Consider the following 27,586-nt stretch of genomic DNA (forward strand, 5'->3'; position numbering starts at 1 on the left):
TAACTGCAGCAGGTATTTTATTTGTTTATTTCAAGTCCACATTTCAACACACTGAATAAGCCACAGATCTTGAAGCGTTCCCATTAAGACATGGAGTGCTGACTTGGTATGTAGGTTGAAGAGAAAATGAAAGCAGAGCCTTCTTCTCAATTCCAGATAAGATTGGTACAAAGAAACCATTCAGCTGACGTTCCATGATGTTTCCTGGATTTCATTCCAAAGTCTTAGCACTGGGAAATATCAACATCGACGGTGACAATAAACAGGCTATGGGACTGGGACATGCATCCATTTGATTTTGAATATATGGCCTTCACAATAATAAAAAGAACAGATTGAGGCACTTTGTCTTTGAGAAATGAACTGAATCCTGTTGATAGCTGTTGCCCCACAGTTCTTACGTTGGCAATTGGCATGCCAAAGCCTCAGTAAACGGCTGATGTGGTTTTGTCATTGAATGTGGTTTTACTAGTCTGTCATGGTCTCAGAGAAGCTTCCTCTACTTCTCTGAGTTTGCTCTAGTCTGTTGAGGATGAACTGACTTGTATCGATAAATCGCTCCACGCAGTTTACAAAACACACCTCTGTCCTGGAGTCAAGCTTCGGGCCAGGCTTATCCATACACTTCTCCTGCAAAGACAAACACACTATAAGCTGCAAAGAAACCCACAAACTATGCATAATATTTTTCTGTTTTGACATCCATTTTGGATTGAGGTACACAACTGGATACAATATCACACGACACACACACACACACACACACACACACATATAGAGTACGGCAAAAACAGTACAATTTTGAAATATTTTTACTATTTAAAATAACTGTTTTCTTTTTGAATATATTTTAAAATGTAATTTATTTCTGTGATCAAAGCTACATTTTCAGCATCATTGCTCTAGTCTTCAGTGTCACATGATCCTTCAGAAATCATTCTAATATGCTGATTTGCTGTTCAAGAAACATTTTTTATTATTATTATTATTATCAATGTTTAAAACAGTTAACTACATTTTTTTCAGGATTCTTTAGTTAATAAAAAAGAGCCAAAGATCAGCATTTACCTGAAATAAAAGCTTTTGTAACATCATACACTATACTGTTCAAAAGTAAATATATTTTTTTAGGGAAAGAATGATAGAAATTATTACTTTTATTTAGCAATGATGCTTTAAATAATAATAAAGACATTTATAATGTTACAAAAGATTTCTATTTCAGATAAATGCTGTTCTTCTAAACGTTCTATTCATCAAAGAAATCTGAACAAATTCTATTCAGCTGTTTTCAACATAATATTAATACTAAATGTTTTTGAGCAGCAAATCAGAATATGTGACCCTGGACCACAAAACCTGTCATAAATGGCACAGGTAAATTTGTAAAATTGCCAGCAATACATTGTATGGGTCAAAATGATAGATTTTTTATGCCAAAAATCATTAGGATATTGAGTAAAAAAAAAATCATGTTCCATGAAGAAATTTTGTAAATTTCCTACTGTAAATATAACTAAACTTAATTTTTGATTAGTAATAGTCATTGCTAACTTCATTTGGACAACTTTAAAGGTGATTTTTCCCAATATTTTGATTCCCTCAGATTCCAGATTTTCAAAAATTCAAAACATGAATGGAAATCTTATTTATTGAGCTTTCAAAAAAATTGCCCCTTATCACTGATTTTGTGGTATAGATATTAGAATGATTTCTGAAGGATCATGTGACTGGAATAATGTTGCTAAAAATTCAACTTTGAAGTCAAAGGAATAAATTACACTTTAAAATATATTTCACTAGAAATCAGTTATTTTAAATAGTAAAAATATTTCTAAATGTTATTGTTTTTGCTGTGATTTGGATCAAATAAATGCAGGCTTGGTGAAAAGAAGAGACTTTTTAATAAACATTAAAAATCTTACTGTTCAAAAACTTTTGACTGGTAGTGTAGCTATTTTAACAAGTCATTAATATAAAAACCTCTATGTTTAAATGTTTTATATAAAAAGGGTCACGAGCTCCACGACAAAAGAGGGCAGCACATTTAACGTATTACTTAAACTACATACAGAAACATCTTTAGATCATAAACTTGCGAACAACTCAAGTGATCAGACAGTATATACTCTGCAATGCAGAGTCAGTCTTCTAACATGTCTTCTACATGAAGTGATGCATTATGCAGCCCAGTAGGACAGAAACACACACACACACACACACACACACACACACACACACACACACACACACACACACACTCACCCAGCAGACTTCTGTCATCTGATGAACCAGCTGCTGAAACCTCTGCTTTTGAGACTCGATCTCGATAAACTGCTGCAGTTGAGGGTCTGCCGTGACTCCTTGATTATCCATTAGGGACAATAATGGCAAACGCTGATGATGATCACTTAATGGTGATGCTTGACCACTGTATACACTGTTCCAGCGATAAACTGACCTTCACGTGTCTCGATAGCCAGGAAACAGTCGAGCGGAGCGCCAATGAGAAAGCGTGAAAGCAAGAGGAAACGGATGTGACTTCAGGTTGCACACGGAAGTTGAAGAATTCGTAGCACGACAAGGGTGTCAAAGAGCAGTGAGGTTGGTGAGGAGAAAATCTTTCTTTCTTTTGTTGTGTTGTGTATTTTTATGTTTTTTTTTACTGTGGTGAGGTAAACATTGCGACATTATGTTAATTTAGCAATTGCATGTTTGTGAAATATAGATGTATGTGTAAAAAGAAAAAATGCGATAGAGATGAATGTCAAACAAGGTCTTACAGAAAGTTACTAGCCTAGCCACGTAACGTTAACGCTATTTATAAATGTGACTAACTTAAACGGGTTTTGTCTAATGTTACACACCCTTTATCCTAATGCTAAGAAAATGTAGGTTTTTACAAATAGATGGATATGATTTTTAAGTAACCGTATTCATTCATATTTGCCAGATGATGTACAAGTTACGCTTGAGTCGTGTTTATCACTATACGATTCCTATAGTGAAATGTGTAGACATTTCTAATATGTAACATTTGATATATTTTACAATATTATAAGCCTAAGCCTGTTTTTTCAATGTACAGCAGCTGTACATGAATATATTCAAATTGATTTAGTTAATTATTGAATGTATGCAACAGAATAAACTATACAAATTATTACATTAGATGCGGTATTCTTTTTTGTAATTTATTCCTGTGAGTTTATACAGCTGTTTTTAACATTGTAGAATTATTTAAATTTATTGATTCAGTTATTGACTGTTAAATGTTATGGTTATTCTCAAAACCATTCTATATATATGTAGCAATAGCCAAAAATACATTGCATGGGTCAAAATGATCAATTTTTCTACAATGCCAAAAATCTTAAGGATATTGAATAAAGACCATGTTCCATTGAGATATTTCGTAAGTTTCCTGACGCAAATATATCAAAACTTAATTTTTGATTAGTAATATGCATTGCTAAAAACTTCATTTTGGACAACTTTAAAAGCAATTTTCTTAATATGTAGATTTGTCAGATTCCAGATTTTCAAATAGTTGTATCTCAGCCAAATAAAACCATGCATACATCAATACAAAGCTTATTTATTCAGCTTTCAGATGTTGTATAAATCTCAATTTGTAAAAAAAAAAAATGTTCACATATGACTGGTTTTGTGGTCCAGGGTCACATTTTTATTTGAAACATGACTAAAGTGAACCTTGAATTTAATTTCTCTTAGATCAGCTTTCTTGGCATAATGGGTCGCCACTTTGGAGATTTGGCCAAGATACGGCATGTGGTCACCTACAGTATTTCTCCCTTTGAGCAGAGGGCCTTCCCAAACTACTTTGCTAAGGGAATCCCAAATGTGTGGAGACGCTTCAAAACATCTGTATTCAAGGTTGCACCACGTAAGTCATGTTTGTAAAAAAAATAATGAATTGTATACATCATCTATAATATTCTAGCTGTTAATTGAAGCATGCATTGTGTGTGACTAAACTGCATCTTTATTTACAGCTATGATTCTGATGTACCTGACCTACACATGGGGCAATAGTGTTCATGAGCAGACCAAAAGAAAGAACCCTGCAGACTATGAGAATGACAAGTGAAAGCGTTTCGCTGAAGATGTGTCCTTGTGTAACTTCTCACTTCTGTTCAATAAAGAAAATATTTATGTGAAAATGGATTTGAGTTGTTGTCACTTAATCACTTTATTAAACAACTAAACTGAATCAAAGTAACTTAATATGAGGCATTACTCTCATTTGTAGTTTTTATTTTGCTCTAACTACTACACACCATGGTACATGTGAAGGCAAGTTTTGTTGTGTTTATAGAGATTTATTTTTCTGTTTTAATACACTACCAGTCAAAAGTTTTTGAACAGTAAGATTTTTAATGTTTTTTTTTTTTTTTAAACAAAAATCTTCTTCTCACCAAGCCTGCATTTATTTGATCCAAATTACAGCAAAATACATTTTGAAAATATTTTACTATTTACAATAACTTTTCTATTGGAATAGATTTTAAAATGTAATTTATTCCTGTGATTTCAAAGCTGAGTTTTTAGCATCATTACTGCAGCCACATGATCCTTCAGAAATCTTTGTAATATGCTGATTTACTGTTCATAAAATATGTATTATGTTAAAAACAGAGTAAAAATATTTTAGGTGTCTTTGATGAATAGACAGTTCAAAAGCACAGCATTTGTCTGAAATAGTAATCTTTTGTAGCAGTATAAATGACTTTGTCTAAACTTTAGATAAATGTAAAGCATCCTTGATCATTAAAGTATTACAAAAAAATAAAAATTATACTGACGCCAGCTTTTGAATGCTAGTATATAATGTTACAAAAGCTGTTTATTTTTTATATAAATGCTGATCTTTGATTCTTTCTATTCATCAAATACTCCAGAAAAAAATTACTCAACTGTTTTAAATATTGATAATTTAAAAAATGTTTCTTGAACAGCATATTAGAAGGATTTCTAAAGGATCATGTGACACTGAAGACTGGAGTAATGATGATGAAAATTCAGCTTTGATCACAAGAATAAATAAAATGTTAAAATATATTCCAATTGAAAACAGTTATTTTAAATAGTAAAAATATTTTTAAAAATTTACTGTTTTTGCAGAATGTATTGCTGAAAGACTTATCACGTTTAACTAATTTCATTTTTATTTAATTTTTTTCCTGTATGTGCCCTTTAAAGAGTTAACAACAATGCCACTATTGTTCAAATGTTTGGGTTGGTAAGATTTGTTAATGTTAATCTAAAAAAAAGTCTTATATCTTTACCAATGCTGCATTTATTTAATAAGAAATACAGTAACAAAAGTAATAATTAAATAATGTGATTTATTCCTGAGACAGCATAGTTAATACAGTTTGTGTCTCACGGTCCTTCAGAAAGCATTCTAATATGCTGGTTTGCTGCTCAAGAAATATTTCTTAATAGCATATTATCAATATTTAAAGCAGTTTTTCAGTGTTCTTTGATGAATAGAAAGTTCAAGAGAACAACATTTTTACATCTCAAATGTATTTCCTGTCACATTTGATACATTTATTGCGTCCCTGCCGAGTATAAAACGTGTTATATTTGAAAACAATCAAACTGGCCGCAAATGTCTGAAAGGTAGGCTATAATTATATGTATTTTTCATTCCCTCCAGTGTATTAATATAATGCCGCCTCATGATGCGTTTCTTTTCAGTGGCTCGGAAAGTTGAAACGCGCATGCTCAGTTTACCTCAGCGTGTAGTGCTTTTATTCTGACTTCACACCGTTTACATCGACACATTCCGTTATAAACACCGTATGAATTCGAAGATGCGCAGCATCTATACACGAAAGAGTTCATAACTCAGCACCTCTAAGTAACCACGCTTCATTAATTATATATAATGTTTACGATGTACAGCAGAAGGATTTCCGCTACAGGTATTTTTGTAACGGCTGCACTTCATCGGTGAGTTTGTGTTCACTGAACTGAACTATTTCCATAATCAATTAAAGCAGTATGTTTCAACATGGCTAGGTGCAAAGTGAGTTCAAAGTTAGTTCAGCTCCCTGGATGTTGGGGATGGGATTGACAGTGAAGGACTTTAATAAGCATGGGTAACTATGTAACTATTGTCCAAATCTGCTTCTGGGATTTACACACTATTGTGTCAATTCACAATGACTAAGCACAGGCTTTCACGTCCCTCCCATTAGTTGAACTACTGCGTTGGCCGGGGTGTTGGCTTCCTGCTTATGGAGATATTAAGGCCAGTGGTTCGACTGCGAGCGTCTTTTCTTACTCTTGGACGTTCGCTGTCATCTTCTCGTAGACTCTTCGGTCGCAGCATGGCCTCTGAATCCGTCACGCGTTTTGATTTTTTGGTGATTGGCGGAGGATCCGGAGGGCTGGCCGGTGCGCGGCGGGCGGCTGAACTCGGTGCCACTGCAGCCGTGATCGAGAGTCACAAACTCGGAGGTACCTGCGTGAGTAAATCCATCCTACTCCTGCAACACCACATTTCCCACAGAGCCATGTTTAGACGAGTTATGTAGACTAATTGGTAGTTGCAGTTGTCTCATGAACAGAGGTGCTTTGGGAAGCCTTCCAGATCCAGCGCTTTTTGTGGGATGTTTTTGTGTGTAATGGTTTGCTCCAGCACCTATGCATTTTTGTTTGGTGATATTATTGACTTGGTTTTCCCTTCTGCTGCAGGTGAATGTTGGTTGTGTTCCTAAAAAGGTATTTTTTCCATTTTATCCTTGAATTGATTAGGTGCATATTGTGAGCTGTGCTGTCAAATATAAATACTTATAAAGTTGTCCTTTTGCATGCTACCAGGTTATGTGGAATGCATCCACCCATGCAGAGTTTCTTCATGATCATGAAGACTATGGATTTCAGGGAGCAAAAGCACATTTCAACTGGCAGTAAGTAAGATAACACTTTCTTGGGGGTTTTCTTCTGGGTTGTTTGGTTTGGTTTTTGTGGATAGTAATGTGGAATGTTTAGGATTATGGCAAGCCATCGCAACATTAAGTCTAGAAAAATGGACTTATTTATTTGCTTCGAGTGTCTGTTTAACTACTAATATAGAAATGTAATAGTGACTAGTATATTTTTTTTCAATATTTCTGTTATTGCAGCAAAATAGTTTTCTATATAGTTTTCTAAAAATGTGCATACACTTGATTCTTAATACTGTGTTGTTGTTGTTGTTGTTGTTTTTTATATATAGTTGTCCCTTGTTTGTCCTGAACAGTTAAACTGCCTGCTGCCTGCTGAAAAATCCTTCGGGTCCTACAAATTTTTTTTTTTTTTTTTTTTCAGCATTTTTTGTGTATTTGAACCATTTCCAACAATGACTGTATGATTTTGAGATGCATCTTGTCACACTGAGGACAACTGAGGGACTCATATGCAACTATTACGGAAAGTTAAAATGCTCACTAATGCTCCAGAAGGAAAAACGATGCATTAATTGCCAGGGGTGTAAACTTGTGAACAGAATGAATATGTGTACATTTTTCTTATTTGACCTAAATATCTTCTTTTTTTTTCATTTAGTACTGCCCTTTAGAAGGTACAAGAGATACTTACATGTTTCCCAGAAGACAAAATTAAAATTAAATTTACCCTGATCTTCAAATTCAAAAAGTTTTTACCCCCTATTTCTTAATGCATTGAGTTTTCTTTTGATGTGTCAGTCTTTTGTAATAGTATACATCCCTCAGTTGTAAAAAGATGGATTTCAAAATCATACAATCATTGCTGGAAAGGGTTCAAATACACAAAAATGCTGAAAAACCAAAGAATTTTTAGGACATGAATGATTTTTCTGAAGAAGAGTGGGCAGTTTAACAAAAAAAAAAAAAAAACAGCTGTGTATCATTAATGTAACAACACCGTATTAAGAATTAAGCTTATGTAAACTTTTGATCAGGGTCATTTTAATAAATTCAACTATTATTTTTTCTTGTTGACTATTTGTAAACATCTTTTATGTGAAATATCTTATTCAGATCAGTACTAAATAAAAAAAATAACATTTTGTATGATCTTTCTTATTTTGGTAAAATAATTGATATTTTGCAGATTCTGCAAGGTGTATGTATACTTTTGATCTTAACTGTATGTGATTGACATGGCAGAATTTGGCAGTCTCCAGTTACACTTAGAAAACAATGTATTCAAAAAAAATTTTACACTTCTCGCACAGTGTGCGACCCTATTGTTGTTGGAGGACATAATTTATGAATCATAACCAGCCAAATTGGCAAATGAGTTTATATCTTACCCATCACAGTAGATTTGCACTCACATTTGGTGGGTTAGCTGGTTTTAATTTCAAATCCTGTTCAGAACATAGTACTTAGTATTCTGTTATTACTGGAAAATTGTATTTGCCATTGTATTCCATGGAACCTCATGGTCCTATTACTATTCTACTAATTCTACTAGTGGTTAATAGTAATTAGTTTACAGTAATTAAGAATGAGTATTAGTAACATCACTAATGATATTAGTTTTTAAGAGATACATGTAATGGCAGCTTGCCATAGAGACATTATTTCTGTAAGAAGATGTGGTAATTTGTTTTACAAAAAGGATTACTTGTCCTTTACTCTTGTGAAAGATTAGTCAAGTTCCCGCACGCTCTGATTCATTACAGCTTTCAGTATTTGTTTTGCTTCCCTTTTGTGGTATATATTACCAGTACTGTGTTAAGTGGATGTTTCTGTCAGACACAAAGGCATGAGGTGGAGTAGTTTGTTTGAGGAGAGGTGAGTTATGGTGTAGAGAGTTCAGCTTTCAGGATTTCAGTTTCATGACAAAGCTAAATTAATGGAATAGAGGTCACTCTTTGGGTATTTGTGTTTTCAGACTCATTAAACGCAAGAGGGATGCTTACGTTAGTCGCCTGAATCAAATTTACCGGAATAACCTTGACAAGGTAGGCTGCAATAACCTAATACCTTTTTTTTTATACCAAAATGAGCATGGATTTAAGGGGTCATATGATATCTACAATGAAAGTTTTTGTTTTAGTCATATGTGACCCTGGACCCCAAAACCAGTCTTAAGTAGAACGGGTATATTTGTAGCCAAAAAGACATTGTATGGGTCAAAATGATCGATTTTATGCCAAAAATCATTAGGATATTAAGTAAATATCATGTTCCATGAAGACATTTTCAATCAATGTCTTTCCTACTGTAGTCAATTTCCTACTGTAAATATATCATAACCTTTTTGATTAGTAATATGCATTGCTAACAACTTCATTTGCACAACTTTAAAGGTGATTTTCTCAATATTTAGATTTTTTTTTGCACTCTCAGATTCCAGATTTTCAAATAGTTGTATCTCATCCAAATCAAATCTCAGCACCAGAAGCATGTTGCTAACTGACTATGCTAAGTGGACCTTAAGGGAAAACGTAAAATGCATAATGAAAATGAATGGTATGACCTCTTAAAACCTTGAGAACTGGTTGTGATGTGAAGACTGAGAAGTTGTTTGTGGTTGTAAACAGGGCAAAATTGAGTCCATTCATGGCTACGCAAGGTTCACAGATGATGCTGAACCCACTGTCGAAGTTAATGGAAAGAAATACACAGCTCCTCATATCTTAATCGCCACTGGCGGCCACCCGTCCACTGTCAGTGAGGATGATATTCCAGGTGATCTTATGTTTGTTACAAAAACCGTACCTCATTCTGCTTCCTTATTTTTCACAGCATTGCTAAAAACTTTTTTTATAAACTTCAATGTTATTGCAGGAGCCAGTTTGGGTATTACTAGTGATGGATTCTTTGAACTCGAGTCTTGCCCTAAGTAAGTGATTGATTGCTGATTTCTACTTATATTATTGGGTTTTCTTAGCTTATCCTCAAATAACCGATCACTGTATCCGTCTAGACGTAGCGTGATAGTTGGGGCAGGATATATTGCTGTGGAGATGGCTGGGATCCTTTCCACTCTAGGGTCCAAAACGTCCATCATTATACGACAAGGAGGGGTAAGAGCCAAATGTATTGTCACCTGGCTAAATCCTACTGTCATGTATATCCTAAAGTAAGCAATGTCTGTGTTCTTTCTTTCCAAGGTACTGAGAAACTTCGATGCCTTGATAAGCTCAAATTGCACCAAAGAATTGCAAAATCATGGTATTGACTTACGGAAAAACACTCAGGTAAATAGTAGTGAGTATCATAAGGTAAGGTGTTATGTAGCTGGCCTATCTTTCCAGTGTGATATATCAGTTTGTTTGACAGATTTCCAGTTACGATCTCCCAAAATGTCTTTTATATCAGTATATCCAAATATTCTGGTATTATCACAGGTGAAGTCAGTGCAGAAGACTGACAAAGGCGTTTCTGTTACGCTGGTGACAAAAGACCCTGACGACAAAGACGCACAGGAGAAGAGCGACACCATCCATGAGGTGGATTGTCTGCTCTGGGCTATTGGCAGGGAACCCAACACCGCTGGACTTAATCTCAGTTCAATAGTAAGAATGACTTTCAATTTGATTAATATTATTTTTTTAATAGAAACTGACACTACTTCTGTTGCGTCACAGCTTTGAAAATGACAGAAGTTAAAGGGATAGTTCACACAAAAATGAAAATCCTGTCATTATTTACTCACCCTCATGTCGTTTCAAACCTGTAAAACCTCTTGGGAACACAAATTAAGATTTTTTTTATGAAATCCGAGAGCTTCCTGACCCTGCGTAGACACCAATGCAACAACTACGTTCAAAGGTAGTAAGGACTTTGATAAAATAGTTTGTGTGTGTAGTCCATCAGTGGTTTAACCTTAATTTTATGAAGCTACGAGAATACTTTTGTTTGCACAGAAAACTAAAATAACAACTTTGTTCAACAATTTATTAGTTGTGTTGCTGTCTAAGCTCTCAGATTTCATCAAAAATATCTTAATTTGTGTACTGAAGATGAATGAAGGTCTTATGGGTTTGGAACAATATGAGGTGGTGAATAATTGACTGATTTTTTTTTTTTTTTGCGTGAACTTCTCAACCATGTCTGTGCACATTTTTGCTGACAGGAATTATGTTGCTCATGCACAACTAGATGTTTATCCATCTAAAACTGAATGGAAATGTAGACATCCCCTTTTGTACAGAAAAATTTATGCTTTATGAAAAAAGTAGGCTTTAACAAACACACAAGCTATACATCTCTGCTTTTAAACCCTCTGGAATGCATTGTGTACACAGTGTATTTTTGCTTTTTACAAACTGAGGGATTAGTGAAAGATGTCCCAGATGCTGTTGATAAAGTTCAACTGAACACATTCTTTTAAACCGCAGAAGTTACACAAGATATTATTGTATGATTTATCTTTGCACTGTATCAGTTGGCGATAAAGTAAGAATAACAGTTGGATGTATTGTTATATAGGGTGTGAAGCTTGATGAAAAGGGACATATCGTGGTGGATGAGTTCCAGAACACTACACGTGCAGGTGTCTATGCAGTTGGAGATGTTTGTGGGAGAGCTCTTCTTACACCTGGTATGGTTTCAGGATCACATTCTTATGGAGAATTTGCTCTTACATGGATTAAAATCTCCTAGGTGCTTTGTTTGAATACATAAAATAAAACCGCTCGTTTTTATACACTGTGCTCTTGTTTCGGCATAGTATTCAGTAACTTAGAAACCAATTTAATGGATTGTTAACCCAAAAATGTAAATTCTGTCTTTATTTACACACCCTCATGTTGTTTCAAAGCTGTAAGACCTTCGTTTACCTTCGGAACACAAGTTAAGATATTTTTGATAAAATCCGAGAGCTTTCTGACCCTGCATAGGCAGCAATGCAACTGACACGTTCAAAGCCAAAAAAAGGTAGTAAGGACATTGATAAAATACTGACTGAAGAGAAGAGAAGAAATATTTGAATAAAGTCATTATTTTTGTTTTCTTTGCGCTCAAAAGGTATTCTCATAGTTCGCATAGAACCACTGATGTAATATGGACTTTTTTAATGATGTCCTTACTACCTTTCGGGGCATTGAACTTGTCAGTTGCATTGCTGTTTATCCAGGGTCAGAAAGCTCTTGGATTTCATCAAAAAATATCTAAATTTGTGTTCTGGAGATGAACAAAGGTCTTAAGAAGTTTGGAACAACATGAGGGTGAGTAATTAGTGTCAGAATTTTCATTTTTGTGTGAACTATCTCTTTAAAAGTTCAGTCTTCCTGTGATTCAGTTGGTTTATGTAGATTGCACTTTTCACATTGTTTAAAACAACAGACCCTCTCTACATAAGGAAGTTGATTTTGTGCAGTGTCAATTTTTTGTTACTCTAGCGCCATCAACTGGTCAGAGGAGATTGGACATGGTTACCATTCATCACACTTTTTTAATTCGTTAATCATCTGTTTGATGGTAATGTATATTCATTTGTTTCTGATAAGCTGTTTTTGTGTTCTGTTTTTGTTTGCATGGATAGTTGCTATTGCTGCTGGCAGAAAGCTTGCTCATCGGCTGTTTGAAGGCAAAGCAGACTCCAAAATCGATTATAATAACATCCCTACCGTTGTGTTCAGCCACCCACCTATTGGTACAGTGGGACTAACTGAAGGTAAGCTTACATACAAATAATGCTTCTATCTATCTATCTATCTATCTATCTATCTATCTATCTATCTATCTATCTATCTATCTATCTATCTATCTATCTATCTATCTATCTATCTATCTATCTATCTATCTATCTATCTATCTATCTATCTATCTATCTATCTATCTATCTATCTATCTATCTATCTAAATATTCCATATTATGTATATAAATTGTTACATGGAGTTGCAAAAACATTTTAGATTAAAAAATGTCTTAGATATCTCTTTGATAATGAAATAATTAATTAATAGTTCTTTTGTTAAAGCAATATGGGACAGATTTACAGAAAAAAAAATTCCTGATAATTTACTCACCTCTATGTCATCCAAGATGTTCTTCAGTCAAAAAGAAATGAAGGTTTTTGAGGAAAACATTAACAGATTTTTCTCCATATAGTGGACTTCAATGGGGATCAACGAGTTGAAGGTCCAAACTGCAGTTTCGAAATGATCTGTCATTCTTATTAAAAAAAAAAAAAGCATTTATGTTTTTGTATTTGTATTTTATTTAATTTTTTTAAAATGAGACCCTTATTCCTCGGCTGGGATCTTGTAGAGCCCCTTGAAGCTGCATTGAAACTGCAATTTGGACCTTTAAACTGTTGGCTGTTTTTTAATTTGCACACTGTCATTAGATCATCATCAAACCTTTCCTATATGCACTTTATGGGATTGCGGACACTATTTTTTTTCACGTTTTTTTTTTGTTTTTGTAAATTCAGCCATTTAGCATGTCTTAATGTGTGTTCAGTATACTGTCTGATTGACATCTTAACTAATGGTTTGCAGCACCCTTAGAAAAAATATATTAAAAATGTCATGTTTTGCAGATGAAGCAATCAAGACATGGGGAAAGGACAATGTGAAGGTTTATACCACTTCTTTCACTCCCATGTATTATGCCATGACCACTAAAAAGAGTCAGTGCATCATGAAGTTGGTGTGTGCTGGCCAAAATGAGAAGGTAAGGTCAAAATCAGTCCATCAATCATAAATATCAAGAAGGATTTGGAGTAAAATTAATTTTTATTTTAAAGATTTGAACATTAAAGGCTTAGTTCACCCAAATCGAAAATTATCCCATTATTTACTCATCCTCAAGCCATCCTAGGCATATATGACTTTCTTCTTTCAGACGAATCCAATCAGAGTTATACTTAAAAATGTCCTGGCTTTTTCAAGCTTTATCATGGCAAAAGGCGGGTGTTTCTCTTCAACAGGTCAAAACAAGTCTAATAAAGCACATCCATCCATAATAAAAATGGCTCACACGGCTCCGGGGGGTGAATAAAGGCCTCCTGTAGTGAATCAATGCGTTTTTGTAAGAAAAATATCCATATTTAAAACATAATAATCACTTTAATCTAGCTTGCGCTCACTGTTGTACATGGAAGCCTTCCTGGGCGGATGGCGTAGGACAGTGGTTTTCAATCCTGATCTTGGGGACCCACTGCTCTGCACATTTTGTGTGTCTCTCTTATTTAACACACCTGATACAGATCATCAGCTCATTAGGAGAGAGATCCATGTACTTAATGGAGTGTGTCAGATAAGGGATACATACAAAATGTGCAGAGCAGTGGGTCCCCAGGACCAGGATTGAAAACCAACGTTTGTTTGCAGGAGCAAAGGAAACCCAGTCTCCTCTCGGCTTAAATCAAAATACTCTCATTCTTCTTTACAAATCCTTGTTTTGTACATCTAATTCTTGAGCGTTGTTTTGTTTTGATCTACTGACCTGTGCGTCCGCATTTGTCACTTCTGCAATGCCGGCATCCTACGTCAACCGCCCAGATCTCCTTCTGTGTACAACAGTGAGCGCAAACTAGATTAAAGTGATTATTAGAGTTTAAATATGGATTATTTTCTTACAAAAATGCATTGAATCACTACAGGAGGCCTTTATTCAAAACCCAGAGGAGGCACTTTATTTATTATGGATGGATGAGCTTTATTTGGACTTGTTTTAACCTGTTGAAGAGAAACACTCACCTATTGCCATGATAAAGCTTGAAAGAGCCAGGACATTTTTAATATAACTTCTATTGGATTCGTCTGAAAGACAAAGTCATACACGCCTATGATGGCTTGATGGTGAGTAAATAATGGGCTAATTTTCATTTTTGGGTGAACTACCCCTGTAAGTCATTTTTCAATAAGTCACTTTTCTTTTTTAGGTGGTTGGTCTTCATATGCAGGGTTTTGGCTGTGATGAAATGCTTCAGGGTTTTGCTGTGGCCGTTAACATGGGAGCTACTAAAGAAGACTTTGACAGGACCATCGCCATCCACCCGACATCCTCAGAGGAGCTAGTAACACTGCGCTAATCAAGTGTTCATATTCCAATGGTACTCTTCACAATAGCTTTGTTCCAATCTAAACAATAAAAAATATAATTTCATTGACTATTCTCCCAACATTAGTATCTTGTAAAGAAAAGAAGGATATATTTGGTTTGTTATATCTCAGGGGTCATGTATTATTGCCAGTGATTAGGAAAGACACATTACAACGGTTCATCAGGCTGTCTCTCTTGTGCATTGCATTGTTGTACCCCACCACTCCGATTTTTCACGGGTGTTATTGTTGGATTGAACAGGGTCAGATTAAGGCTTGAAGATTTTTTACAGCTAAAAATCAAATTAAATCTGTTTATAGTCAAACACTGTTGCTTTACCTTCACATTTTTGAAAAGTTGGATTCAGAGTGTTGCTTTCAGTAGTAATGGGTAGTAAAAGTAGTGCTTACTCAATATATGTTAAATAAATTTGTGGATATGCACAGTTCAGCATTTGGGCATAGACCCTTAATAATTGATCTTTTCTTAATTTCTGTATTGGCATTGTCAATATACTTTTAATAAACTTGTCACTTTTCATAAACAGTTATATTGACATTTTTTAATTCTTCCCAGGCTTAAAGTGTGTTGAATTTTTACAAGGCACTAAGGTTGTTTTATTAATATTCAGATGTAAATTAACATTTGAAATGTTCTAATGTTGGTATTAGCAAATAATATTTTTTTGCTTAACGTTTACTCAGATGCTTCCATTTAACATTGTTTCACTCAGAAATTATAGAAGAATTTCAGTCACACTTTTAATCTGCATCTTCCTTTATCTATAGGGGTTCAAATAAAAGCAGGTTGAGGTTTTATATCAATGTAAGGCTGTCAGCTAAGCTTAGTCTCTAAATACTATATTTTTAAAAGATGTGATGGTGATTCAAAAGCATTCTATATTAATCAGCTGATGTTATGAGGCATTGTCGGAAAAATTATGTCCATTTCGAATACATTTAATTTGCAATGAAGTTGTCATTCACGCAGCATAACACGTAAAAAACTCTGTTAACCATTGTTGAAGTCAAAAGTTTATAAACATGTTGCAGAATCTGCAGTGTTATTTTACCAAAATAAGAGGGATCATATAAAACGCATTTCACTTACTTAGTACTGACCTGAATAGAGTATTTCACATAAAAGCTATTTACAGTCTACAAGAGAAAATAGTTGAAATTATTTCCCCATTTAAATGTTTACATATACACTTGACTCTTAATACCATTTTGTTCTTGAATGTTCCACCGTGGTCTCCCATCCTTCAGGTCTCCCATTTTTTGTTGGTGTTTATTTGAACCCTTTCCAACAAAAACTGTGATTCCAAGATCTATCTTTTCACACTGAGTAACTCAGTGAGCTCATCTCTGATGCGCCAAAAAGAAACACAAGCATTAAGCCAGGGGTGAAAAAAAAAAAAAAAATTTGAACAGCATGAAAAGGTGTATATTTTTCTTATTTTGCCTAAATACTTTAGTACTGCCCTTCAGAAGCTACTTAAACATGTTTCCCAGAAGACAAACCAAGTTAAACCCAGATTTTCAAATTCAAGAAGTTTTAATGCATTGCATTTTATTAAAATGCCATGTTTGTGCATTTTTCAGGATTCTTTGAGTGCAAGTATATTATGGTTTCTACACATTGCATATTTGTGATTACATGCATCAAAATAAGGGAATGTTTGCCCAAGAGCTTAAAGACACCTCAAAGCATTATGGGAAGATCATAAAACATTTGAAACAATGGTTAGCATTGAGAACAAAAAGGACCACACAAAATGAGTTTATGAAAAAGAATTTGTTTAATGGTTAAAAGGCTTATATGGCCACTGTTGGATCAAATTAAATATACTTAAAAACAGTTTTACAATAGGAACGGTGTAACACCATTAAAACAAATTAAGTTACATTTAAAAAAAACAAAAAGGAGGTCATGAAGTGAAACAATGAGCTGCTTGATTTCATTACCCCTGAGTTTCATCTCAAACGATGGACAGGCAATAAACCTAAAACAGATCATACAGAAGCCTACGAGGTTTCACCAGGCTTGACTTGCGTAAACATGACCACTTCAATCTAAACAAAGAAAAACGCAACGCGTGTCTGCTGGTACTGGTAATGAATGGCACAAAACAATTCTCTCATTTAAACCCAATACCAAACAATTAGTTTTGAAAGTCCAGTGTCCAAATATTTTGCTTTAAAAAAAAAATAAGAAAAGAAAACGACGTACAGCTTATAGAGTCACATTAGTGCTTCTAATATCCACCATAGGCTCCTCTTCCTCCATATCCACCACTACCACCGCCTCCGCCTCCGCGTGGGTAGGGCCCACTGCTCCTGCCGGAATAGTAGCCGGCTTTCATAGCGCCATAACCAGAAGCCTGCTGTCCATAACCCTCGCCGAAGTCACTGTAGCCGTTCCCGTTGCCGTATCCACTGGACATCTGGTCGCTGTAGCCGCCTCCGTAGCTACTTTGGCTTTCGTAGTTGCCATCGTTACCGTATCCGCCGTTCTGGTAGCCGTAATCGCTATAGTAACCGCCCCTTCCGCCGCCATAGCCGCCGCTGCCCCGGCCCATTCCTCGGCCTCCCCTGCCGCCGCGACCGCCGGTAGCTTGCATCTCTTGTTTGGTGAGCGCCTTCTTCACCTCCACCTTGTGTCCGCTGATCATGTGGAACTTCATCACGACGGCTTTATCGGCGGAGTCGTTGTCTTCGAAGTAAACAAAACCGAAGCCTCGCTTTTTCCCAGTGTCTTTGTCGGTGATGACCTGAGCCTTTTCGATGGAGCCGAACTGGGAGAAATAATCTTGGAGGTGTTCGTCCTCGATGTCGTCTTTCAGTCCCCCGACAAATATTTTCTTGACTTTAGCTAGCGCTTCTGGCTTACCGGCGTCTTCCCGGGCCACCGCTCGCTTCAGATCCACGTTGTTGCCGTCCACGACATGAGGCCTAGCCGCCATGGCGGCGTCCGCTTCCTCAGTGCTCGAGTACGTTACAAAGCCGAAACACCGGGAGCGCTGCAGTGGCTGGTTCATCACCACTACGCAGTCGGTTAGCTGTCCGTATTGTTCGAAATGTGCCCGCAAGCCTTCATCGGTAGTTTGGACGTTCAGGCCGCCAACAAACAGTTTACAAAGCTGGTTAGTCATTTTCTTACAATGGACGAACTGACTGAGATCACGCGCAACGGAAGAAAGAAATCAATGCGTTTGAAACGCGGAGGCGGTGCCTTTTGTGCGCGTCAACGTGCACGTAGCGTGCTCTGATTGGCTACAAAGTAAAGCACTTAGCTCAAACCCATCCTCAATTAGCAACGCGCATTGGGGGCTGAGATGTATCAAAGCTAATTTGTGAATCTATTCGCTTTGGATTAAAAACAAACTAATTTTTGGAAAGATTAAACTTTTATGTGAACTTGACAGCAGCTACGTTTTTGTTGCAAATGCCGTTCTATTCTGAATCCAGGAAATAGCCTTTAAAAAAAGTCTGATTTTCTAGAGTAGACCATGACCATTTCTATAGTAAAATATACTTTATTGTTCAAAGTATTGTAGTATTAAATAATCTTTGAGTGCAATTTCTTTAAAATATATATTTTTTTAAATCACAGGAAGTGACCAGTGGTAAATTTCTAAAAAAAAAAAAAAAAAAAAAAATCAGGTGAAACAGACACAAATAGATGTATGAACTTTTAAATCCCCTTACAAAGTTAAATCCTGGGATAACACTGGAATAAAGACATTTACAGGTTTATAGCAAGGTTACCATACTAGGATGGTGATTCATAAGCATCTTGGTGAGCCAAACTACTATACACTAAGCACAAGTGTGTTTCAGTGATATTAAAAAGTATATATATTTTTTGTAGAATAGCCTGGAAACATAAACAAACTCTAGACCTGTATAGGCCTACACTTGGTCTTTATGTCTTACACTAATCACGTTGTGGCACAGTTAAAAATGATATATGTGTTTGAAAGTAGGCCAAACTAGGACAGTGCAACTTGATGATTATTCACTCCATCAGTGATTATATGCACACCGGTTTTATGAAAAACATATTCCCCTGGTTTCATAGACAAGGCTTAAATCTAGTCCCACACTAAAAAGTCTGAGCTGTTTCAAGTGAAAGAAACTTGCACTGATTGATCTTAGAATTTTTTTTGTTTATCTTGAGACAAAACAAAGGCATTGATATATTTTAAGGCATGTTTATAAAAATTACTTAAATGTCCTAATTGAGCTATGGCCTAATCCTGACTTAGTCTAAACCCTGCTTTCGAAACCAGGCCTATGATTTTTAAAAAGATGAAACGTATATGTGAACTTGAAAGAAGCAAATTTTTTGTTCTATTCTGAATCCAGGAAAAGCAGGGGATTTAAAAGGTTTGATTTTAGTACATAGTAAAATACACTTTCTTGTTACACTCAGTATTGTAGCACTCAATCATCTTTCAGTGCAATTTCTTTAAAATACATTTTTAAAATCCCAGGAAGTGTCCAGTGGTACATTTTCAAAATCTAAAAAATCAGGCAAAACACACAATAGAATTATGAACTTTAAACCCTCTTACAAAGGTAAATCCTGTCTTAGCCTTAGTTTTAAAACACTGGAATAAAGACATTTTACAGGTTTATGGCCAGTTTATACACATCTTGATGAGCTACTGTCTACTGTACACAAGGGTAAATACGTATCATATTCATACATGCAAATAGAAGAAATGTAATCAATTTTTTAATAATTTTCTTTGTGTATGTACTTCTATTGATTCTTGCTCCATGTGTGTTTCCCCCCTCACTGTAGCTATTATTGATGTGAGTGTAAGTATTTTTATTTGTTTTATTTGTTGATTATTCTTTTTATTTATGGTGGATGTGCCTTATGTTGTTAAATGGTCCCTGTCTCGTGTACAATTTGCAATAAAAAAGTTTTTTTTTTTTTCACTGAAGTGTGTTTCAGTGATTCCAAAAGTATATTTTGATTAAGAAAATTGTATATTTTTTGTAGAATAGCCTGAAAACACTATGAGCAAATTCTAGGCTTGTATAGGCCTCAACTTGGTTGACATATTTGACCCTGGATCACAAAACCAGTCCTAAGCAGCAGTATGTGTCAAAATGATTGATTTTTCTTTTATGCCAAAAAACATCAGGATATTAAGTAAAGATCACGTTCTATGGATTTATTTTGTAAATTTAATTTTTGATTAGTAATATGCATTGCTAAGAACTTAATTTGGACAACCTTAAAGGTTTTTTTTTTTTTTTTGCACCCTCAGATTCCTGAATTTTTAAAAAGTTTTATCTTGGTCATATATATATTGTCCTATCATAACCATGCATCAATGGAAAACGTATTTATTCAACTTTCAGATGATGTATACATTTTTTTTTTTTTTTTTTTAAATTGACGCTTATGACAAGGCAACCACGTTCCTGGAGGCCCCCCCAATACTGCACATTTTGCATCACTCTTTTGTCTGACCCTTTTCAGGTCTTGGAGTCTCTACTAATGAGCTGATCCTCTGAATCAGGTTATCCTTTGATAAAGGAGACATGGAAAACATGCAGTGTTTGGGGACCTCCAGGACCATGGTTGGGAACCAATGGTCCAGGGTCACTTATTTTTGAAAGTAAGCCAAACTAGGACAGCGCAATTTTATCATTCACTCAAGTGTTTATATGCACACCTGTTGTATGAAGATATAACTTTTAATTTAAAGTGTTTTTTTTTTTTATTATTCAAAGGATGCCATCATTTAGACAAGCTAGCAAATAATGAGGTGAGTATGTTAGACAGTCTTAAATTAGTTAAAACTACTACCCAAGCTTAAGCATATATGGTACATATAAAATGAAGAGATTGGACAAAAGATCACATACACTACCAGTCAACTATTTGAACAGTAATGTTCTTATCTGTCTCTTCTGCTCACCAAGTCTGCGTTTATTTGACCCAAAACACAGCAAAAGCAGTAATATTATGAAATATTTTATGCTTTTTTGAACACATTTTAAAATGTAATTTATTCCCGTGATCAAAATCACATTTTCAGCATCATTACTTGTCTTCAGTGTCGCATCCTTCTGAAATCATTCTAATATGTTGATTTGCTGCTCAAACATTATCAATATTTGCAGGTGAGTACATTTTTTCAAGATTCATTGATAAATAGAAAGCAGCAAAGATCAGGAGTTATCTAGAAAATGAAAAGCTTTTGTAACTTTATACACTACATCATTCATAAACTATTTTTTGTAGCATGTCTCTCTTTTGATAAATTTTGATACCATTAAAATTCAAATAAATGCTGTTCTTTTAAACTTCCTACTCAAAGAAACCTGAAAATCTTTTCAACAAATGTTTGAGCAGAAAATCTAAATATTAGATTTAAGAAGTGTCATGACTAAAGTAATGAAGGTTCAGCTTTGAAATCACAGGATTCAGTTACATTAAAATATTCAAATAGAAAAGTTATTTAAATAGTAAACATATTAAAAGTCACATATCCCTATTGCTTGTAAAATTACATGTAATTGTTTTACATTTAGAAATCCTGCCTAATCTATTGGACCACCTGTCTGTGCACATGTGCACAAATCCATCTCCAATTAATCCTCACTCCCTCTCCATCCCTACATATCGCACATGAGTCACAGGAAAAAACAAAACAAAAAATAGTTTCAATTTTTTATTATAAAAATGTAAACACTTATAAAATATCAGATTTAAAAAAGACATTAAAAATTCCACATCATAACCACTTCACCAGTCCTTCATTATTAAAACCTTAATTACTCTGTGGATCATGTAGATAACCAAACTCCATGGCCACAGTTGATGTGGGTAGAGTCCGGCACCCAAGGTTGCCTGGGATGGAAGACAGGAAAAAGAGAACACATTAGTCATGCAAGATAAAACAAAAATTTGCTTTAAGAACAAAATAAAAAAAATCCTTTAAGTCAAGGCCCTAATAAGCCGCGGTGTTACAAACCCAAATTCCATCGCACCAGTTCACAAGTCCACTTATGGAGACTAATTAAAAACTTAAGGAATAAATATAATCCATTTAAGAAAAATAGTAATACTTGACCAACACGTAGTGAAGACAGGTTGATTACATACCTAGATCGCAGGATGATATCCTAATGAGATATTTCAGTCCTATCACAATCGAACCCAGGTACTGAACAGGTTCCCTGTACAAACAAACTGCTACAGCTATTTTGAAGTACTGGAATAACTGAAAGAACACCTATATTTGGGAATCAAGAGTAAATATAAACCATAAACACTATATATAAATATATACTTAGACCACTGAATGTGGGGCAGTGTTAAGTAGTAATGCAACTACATGTATATGCTTTAATGACGATCTGAAGTGTGGTGGAAAACCCTCATTTAAAGTCTATCAGCCAAAACGCCGTCTGAAAGGATAATTAAGCTGTGAAACTTTTATTTAAAAAGTAACATACAATTGCATATCAATGTTTAACAATACTGGATTGATCTGAAGACATAATATACAATACACAAGAGAATGTTGGAAGTAATGATGCTTATACAGCGTTGAACTGAACTCCACGAGTGGGTTTCTGCGCTGGTTTACAAAATAAAAGACGTACTCTAATCTATCCCATCATGATAAACTAGTTTGGAAAAAACTCGTGGTGGGTTTTATACAGACGAACACAAACTCAAAACTGCATGCGTTAATCCCCCATGACAAAGCTAGGCAACAGTTTATATAGAAAACAGGTCTACTGAGAATGCATTTTGACAACAAATCGCCAGTGTTAAACAGAACTGAATTTTAAAACGAATGGGTTACGAACAATTCGCATCTTAAAAAAAGAAAAAGAAAAGAAAGCAAGCAATCAGGGCCAACTTTGCTGCACGCCCTAAAACGTGGAAAATAAATGATATAATATATTTAATAGAACATGTCCTACAACTAAAGCTGGTCGAGCAAGTCAGGTTTCTGGGAAGAGATCTTCTTCCTACCTGTTAAGAATTGAGGTCTTTAAGGTATGCTTTCACAGTGTCCGCCATCTCTTGCATGGCCGGGTGAATGAGCCCAATGTGGAAACCGAGAGAACCTAGGGGGACAGCTTTCCGAGTCTTTTCCCAACCAGCTTTAGTAGCTTCCATAGCCACCTCTGCCGTAACCAGCTCCGCTGCTGCCGCCGCCGCCGCCGCCACGGGGGTAAGGGGCTCCGCTTCTGCCGGCATACGCGTTAGCTCCTTTCATGGGGCCGTAGCCGGAGGACTGCTGGCCGTATCCGCTGCCAAAGTCACTGTAACCGTTACCACCGCCATAGCTTCCCATCTGGTCGCCGTAGCCTCCTCCGTATCCACCCCCGTAGCCTCCTCCGTAGCCACCGCTTCCATAGCCGCCGCCGTAGCCGCCATCACTGCTGCCGTAGCCTCCGCCATAACCACCCCCGTAGCCGCCGTAGCCTCCTCTCCCGCCGCCGAAGCCATTTTGATTACGGCCCATACCTCTTCCTCCTCCTCTCCCCCTGCCGCCCCGAGCTCCACCGGCGGCCTGGATCTCTTGCTTCGTGAGCGCTTTCTTGACCTCCACTTTGTGTCCGTTGATCATGTGGAACTTGAGCACGACGGCTTTGTCGGCTGAGTCATTGTCTTCGAAGTGAACAAAGCCGAACCCACGTTTCTTGCCGGTGTCTTTGTCGGTGATGACTTCGGATTTCTCAATCATGCCGAACTGCGAGAAATACTCGGTGAGGGTGTTTTCCTCGATGTCTTCTTTTAGACCCCCGACGAATATCTTCTTGACTTTGGCAAGAGCTTCGGGCTTCCCGGCGTCTTCTCGAGCCACGGCTCTCTTCAGCTCCACGGTTTTACCGTCTACCACATGTGGCCTGGCGGCCATTGCTGCATCAGCCTCCTCTGAGGTGGAGTAGGTTACGAAGCCGAAACAACGAGACCGCTGAAGTTGGTCGTTTTGGACCACCACGCAGTCCGTTAGTTTACCGTACTGTTCAAAATGAGCGCGTAGGCCATCGTTAGTTGTTTGGACGTTCAGGCCGCCAACGAAAAGTTTGCAAAGCTGCTCCATTCCTGACATATCACTCCGTTAGACCGCTGTAACGACTCAACAGTGAAGAAAGGGCCTTTTTTAAAATGACTGCGGTCGTGACGCAATGTTCTCTCCTGCAGTAAGACCCGCCCCTTTTCCTGGAAAAAGGCGGGCATTGTGGAATTGTGTTACAGCATTACAACATTTTTTCTAACATATAGCCTAACATATAAAATATAAAAGTTTGACCATTTGTAATTTATGTAATAGCACAAAATGTTAAAGTCACTTTAGATAATGCTAACCACAGACGTTTTTACTCATATGTCCAAAACTTAAATTTTAAAAACCCTTAGGCTATAGATTTTTTCTATAAAAATGCTAATACTCTACAGGGTTATAGAACTAGAACCTGAACAGCTCTATTATTTCCACATTCAACAATCACCTCTGAGAAAATCAATACAGATATCTAAAACTAAAAAGGTAGATGCAATTAAAAATTATGAAACAGATTGCTGGCAATAGACAGAAAGATTCACTATGATTCACTACATTTTACTGTTTCTGGGGCATTTGTGTCACTCTTTGTGGCCTAAATAATTTTCTGACACTGACTATCATCCACATCATCATAAATAATTAATGATGGCAACTTTATTTGTCTAAGAAAATTAATAGGTGAGGTAGTTTTATCGATTACAGTAGTAACATGAAATAGTTAAACAAACAATTTTTTTTTTTACATCATTTATATTCACTGATGTAGGCTATAGGCCTATGTGCACACTAACATACATACAAAAAATATACATGGGCCACCATTCTACAGAATTGTTCCAAAGTCAGAGTTGGAAACTTCCTGAAACAAAAGTGTCTTATTCCAAAAAATGTGTACGTTTGTAAATTGTATAATATCCAAGGTACACATTTTTAGTAATTGTGCAGTTAATTCTCATATTGTATTTTCAGAAAGTTTTGGAATATTTGTCCTCTCCCCAAATTTGTCAGTACTGAAACACATAATAACAATTTAATTGGAAGAGTTATACTGACCTATGAAGATTTAGCTTACATTTACATTGTAAATATATTTGTTCGCTATTTTATTAACATTTTTTATAATAACAATTGCATTTTTAACAATATTTCAAGTGTACTTTATGAGATTTATTGTAATCTGAATCCAAATTCGTTGTAAAAGGCAAAAAGTTGATCATACTGATTTCAAAGTTAAGGATTCATTAATTTGAACATCTAACCATAGCATCTTAGTTGATAATTCAGCATAATTTATTTTTGAATAAACATCACGTTTCATTTGTGACTGCACATTTTCGGTAGTGACAGTAATGCTTTGAGAGCGAATACATCACATAAGAGAATTTTAACCCACATACTAAAACACTTATAAAACATACTAAAATACAAATAAAATTGCATAACTGTACTAACATTTTTTAATTCCCCAAAATATGAGTATTATGTGTCCTTTTTGTCACTGTTGAAACAATAATGACATGTTTTGGTGGTGACTGTTTCAGTAGTAACAAATTTATGAGTTAACACCCAAAAAGATCAATGATCCCACTACTGAAACTCCACCAAATGTTTCGGTATAGTGACAATTTTAGATACTTCTGAGCCCAGTTCAAAGATGCTAGCACAGTTCTAAACAGTGATATATGATAACACATAAAAACTAAATATTATGGAAAAACTCCTAAAAAAAGTGTGCTTAATTGCAGAAAAAAAGTGAAAAAAATCATTTAATATCATTCATATCATTCAATATTCAAGTTGAAATTTAGGGATTAGGGTAAAAAAAGTAAAAGTACCCACAAAATGATGATTCCATAAGCTTACTGATACTTTAAATATTATTGTGAGTTTCAATAGATAATAGAATGATCTTAGTAAACATTTATGGTTTGGATCTTTTTAAATGTGTTCTTTGTTTGTGGGACAACAGTTTGCACCAATTCTGGGCAATGACCCATATTTTTCTTGCAAGACAAAACTGAATTTTCTTTGCAAATTTGCTGAGTTTCATTCATTGAGGGAACAAATGCATGAGTTATCCCCTCAGCATGAGCAATAGGAACTGATAGTCGAGATTTCCATAACAGTTGAAGTGTCTGGAGCCAGCACTTTACAGATATTTGGTGACACTTAATGCTGATGGGTGGAGATTATGTCTTTGTATGAGACTGCTCTCCCCTTTTTATATGCAAAACACACTCATCGTCTAAGTGCGAGGGTGAGGTTTCAAGCTGTTATGGCTGCATTTTTTGAATTGACCTAAAGACTTTAGATATGCAATATTCTAAGTATAATTTAATACACTAAGATAGAAATGCATTACTTATAGCCAAAGGACACAAGAAGTATGAGGATGTGACTCATAGCTTCTGTTTTCATCTGGTATTTAACATTTAAAAATCTGTTCAGTGCTTGTGATCAGGTCACCCATGAGGGATGTTATTACCAGGTGTAAATAGGGCAATGTTGTCTGCCAACTCAATCTCAAAGCTCCCCAGGAACCCCATGAATGCCGATTGATGTGTAACTCCCTCCAACCTTACACTTCCTGAAGTCAATAACCAATCTTCTTTTTCAATGTGCTATAGTTGATGTAATTCCAAATATCTCATTCCTATATGCTGATTCATAACCGTTGTTTATTACAATTTCCTTCATACCAAGGGCAGTACTGAAACAAACCCTCACAAATAGTTGTTCTTTTGAATTCTCTGTTCATCAAAGAATCCTCATGAAACACTTTATTGAAAACACAAAACAATCTTATCAACTGTACACCTTTGAACGGTATTGTATCTGGTATATACCATCCAATCACTACATAAAACCATCATAACAGTTTTGTGTTTTATTCTTAAATGTTAGATGTGTTGCTGAAGAAAGGTATGCTCAATTGTCTGTTGATTTTCCATATGATCTGTTAAATGTTCAGCTTTTACTCAATTACTCAATTTTCAAGGCAAAGATACTTGCTTATAAATGTGACCCTGGACCACAAAACCAGTCATAAGGTTAAATTTGACAAAACTGAGATGTATACATCATCTGAAAGCTCAATAATTAAGCTTTCCATGGATGTATGGTTTGTCAGGATAGGACGATATTTGACCGAGATACAACTATTTGAAAATCTGGAATCTGAGGGTGCAAAAAAATCAAAATACTGAGAAAATCACCTTTAAAGTTGTCCAAATTAAGTTCTTAACAATGCATATTACTAATCAAAATTACATTTTGATATATTTACAGTAGGAATCTTCATGGAATATGATTTTTACATAATTTCCTAATGATTTTTGGCATAAAAGAAAAATCAATAATTTTGACCCATACAAAGTATTTTTGGCTATTGCTACAAATATACCCCAGCGACTTAAGATTGGTTTTGGGTCACAAATAATTGCTTATAGACTTTTACTGCTTATAATTTCATTTAGATCTCCAAATATATTTTTGCATGTCACCATGACTAAAGAGACT

At 35.5% G+C, this 27,586-nt stretch overlaps 5 protein-coding genes across 7 annotated transcripts; 2 read left to right on the top strand and 3 right to left on the bottom strand.

The window, feature by feature from the left end:
• Positions 1 to 11: 11 nt before the first annotated feature.
• On the bottom strand, positions 12 to 2,477 carry timm8a (translocase of inner mitochondrial membrane 8 homolog A (yeast)). The gene is made up of 2 exons (XM_073820411.1): positions 2,266 to 2,477; positions 12 to 630 (listed from the first exon to the last, which is right to left on the bottom strand). The coding sequence occupies exons 1-2, from the start codon at positions 2,374 to 2,376 to the stop codon at positions 469 to 471; spliced, it is 273 nt and encodes a 90-aa protein (XP_073676512.1). The 5' UTR covers positions 2,377 to 2,477; the 3' UTR covers positions 12 to 468.
• A 7-nt stretch (positions 2,478 to 2,484) lies between these two features.
• Positions 2,485 to 4,188, top strand: uqcrq (ubiquinol-cytochrome c reductase, complex III subunit VII). Of its 2 annotated transcripts, none has more exons than XM_073820412.1 (3): positions 2,485 to 2,604; positions 3,736 to 3,907; positions 4,017 to 4,188. In XM_073820412.1, the coding sequence occupies exons 2-3, from the start codon at positions 3,754 to 3,756 to the stop codon at positions 4,109 to 4,111; spliced, it is 249 nt and encodes an 82-aa protein (XP_073676513.1). In that variant the 5' UTR covers positions 2,485 to 2,604; positions 3,736 to 3,753; the 3' UTR covers positions 4,112 to 4,188. The 2 variants fall into 2 exon arrangements, with proteins under 2 accessions (XP_073676513.1, XP_073676514.1); XM_073820413.1 differs by having other exon boundaries at positions 2,562 to 2,608.
• A 1,585-nt stretch (positions 4,189 to 5,773) lies between these two features.
• gsr (glutathione reductase) lies at positions 5,774 to 15,555 on the top strand. 2 transcript variants are annotated; one of them, XM_073820337.1, is made up of 14 exons: positions 5,774 to 5,982; positions 6,347 to 6,500; positions 6,730 to 6,756; positions 6,856 to 6,944; positions 8,899 to 8,968; positions 9,551 to 9,698; positions 9,798 to 9,852; positions 9,937 to 10,036; positions 10,124 to 10,210; positions 10,361 to 10,528; positions 11,445 to 11,556; positions 12,499 to 12,630; positions 13,502 to 13,635; positions 14,849 to 15,555. In XM_073820337.1, the coding sequence occupies exons 1-14, from the start codon at positions 5,918 to 5,920 to the stop codon at positions 14,996 to 14,998; spliced, it is 1,491 nt and encodes a 496-aa protein (XP_073676438.1). In that variant the 5' UTR covers positions 5,774 to 5,917; the 3' UTR covers positions 14,999 to 15,555. The 2 variants fall into 2 exon arrangements, with proteins under 2 accessions (XP_073676438.1, XP_073676437.1); XM_073820336.1 differs by lacking the exon at positions 5,774 to 5,982 and adding an exon at positions 6,004 to 6,131 and having other exon boundaries at positions 6,231 to 6,500.
• A 1,232-nt stretch (positions 15,556 to 16,787) lies between these two features.
• Positions 16,788 to 18,226, bottom strand: hnrnpa0l (heterogeneous nuclear ribonucleoprotein A0, like). The gene has a single exon (XM_073820275.1). It carries the CDS (start codon positions 18,161 to 18,163, stop codon positions 17,267 to 17,269), a length of 897 nt encoding a protein of 298 aa, XP_073676376.1. The 5' UTR covers positions 18,164 to 18,226; the 3' UTR covers positions 16,788 to 17,266.
• A 3,470-nt stretch (positions 18,227 to 21,696) lies between these two features.
• hnrnpa0b (heterogeneous nuclear ribonucleoprotein A0b) lies at positions 21,697 to 24,166 on the bottom strand. The gene is made up of 2 exons (XM_073820770.1): positions 23,026 to 24,166; positions 21,697 to 21,888 (listed from the first exon to the last, which is right to left on the bottom strand). The coding sequence occupies exon 1, from the start codon at positions 24,110 to 24,112 to the stop codon at positions 23,159 to 23,161; it is 954 nt and encodes a 317-aa protein (XP_073676871.1). The 5' UTR covers positions 24,113 to 24,166; the 3' UTR covers positions 21,697 to 21,888; positions 23,026 to 23,158.
• Between the last annotated feature and the right edge of the window lie 3,420 nt (positions 24,167 to 27,586).

This window comes from Garra rufa, chromosome 16 (assembly GCF_049309525.1).
Source record: "Garra rufa chromosome 16, GarRuf1.0, whole genome shotgun sequence".
Classification (NCBI taxonomy): Eukaryota; Metazoa; Chordata; class Actinopteri; order Cypriniformes; family Cyprinidae; genus Garra; species Garra rufa.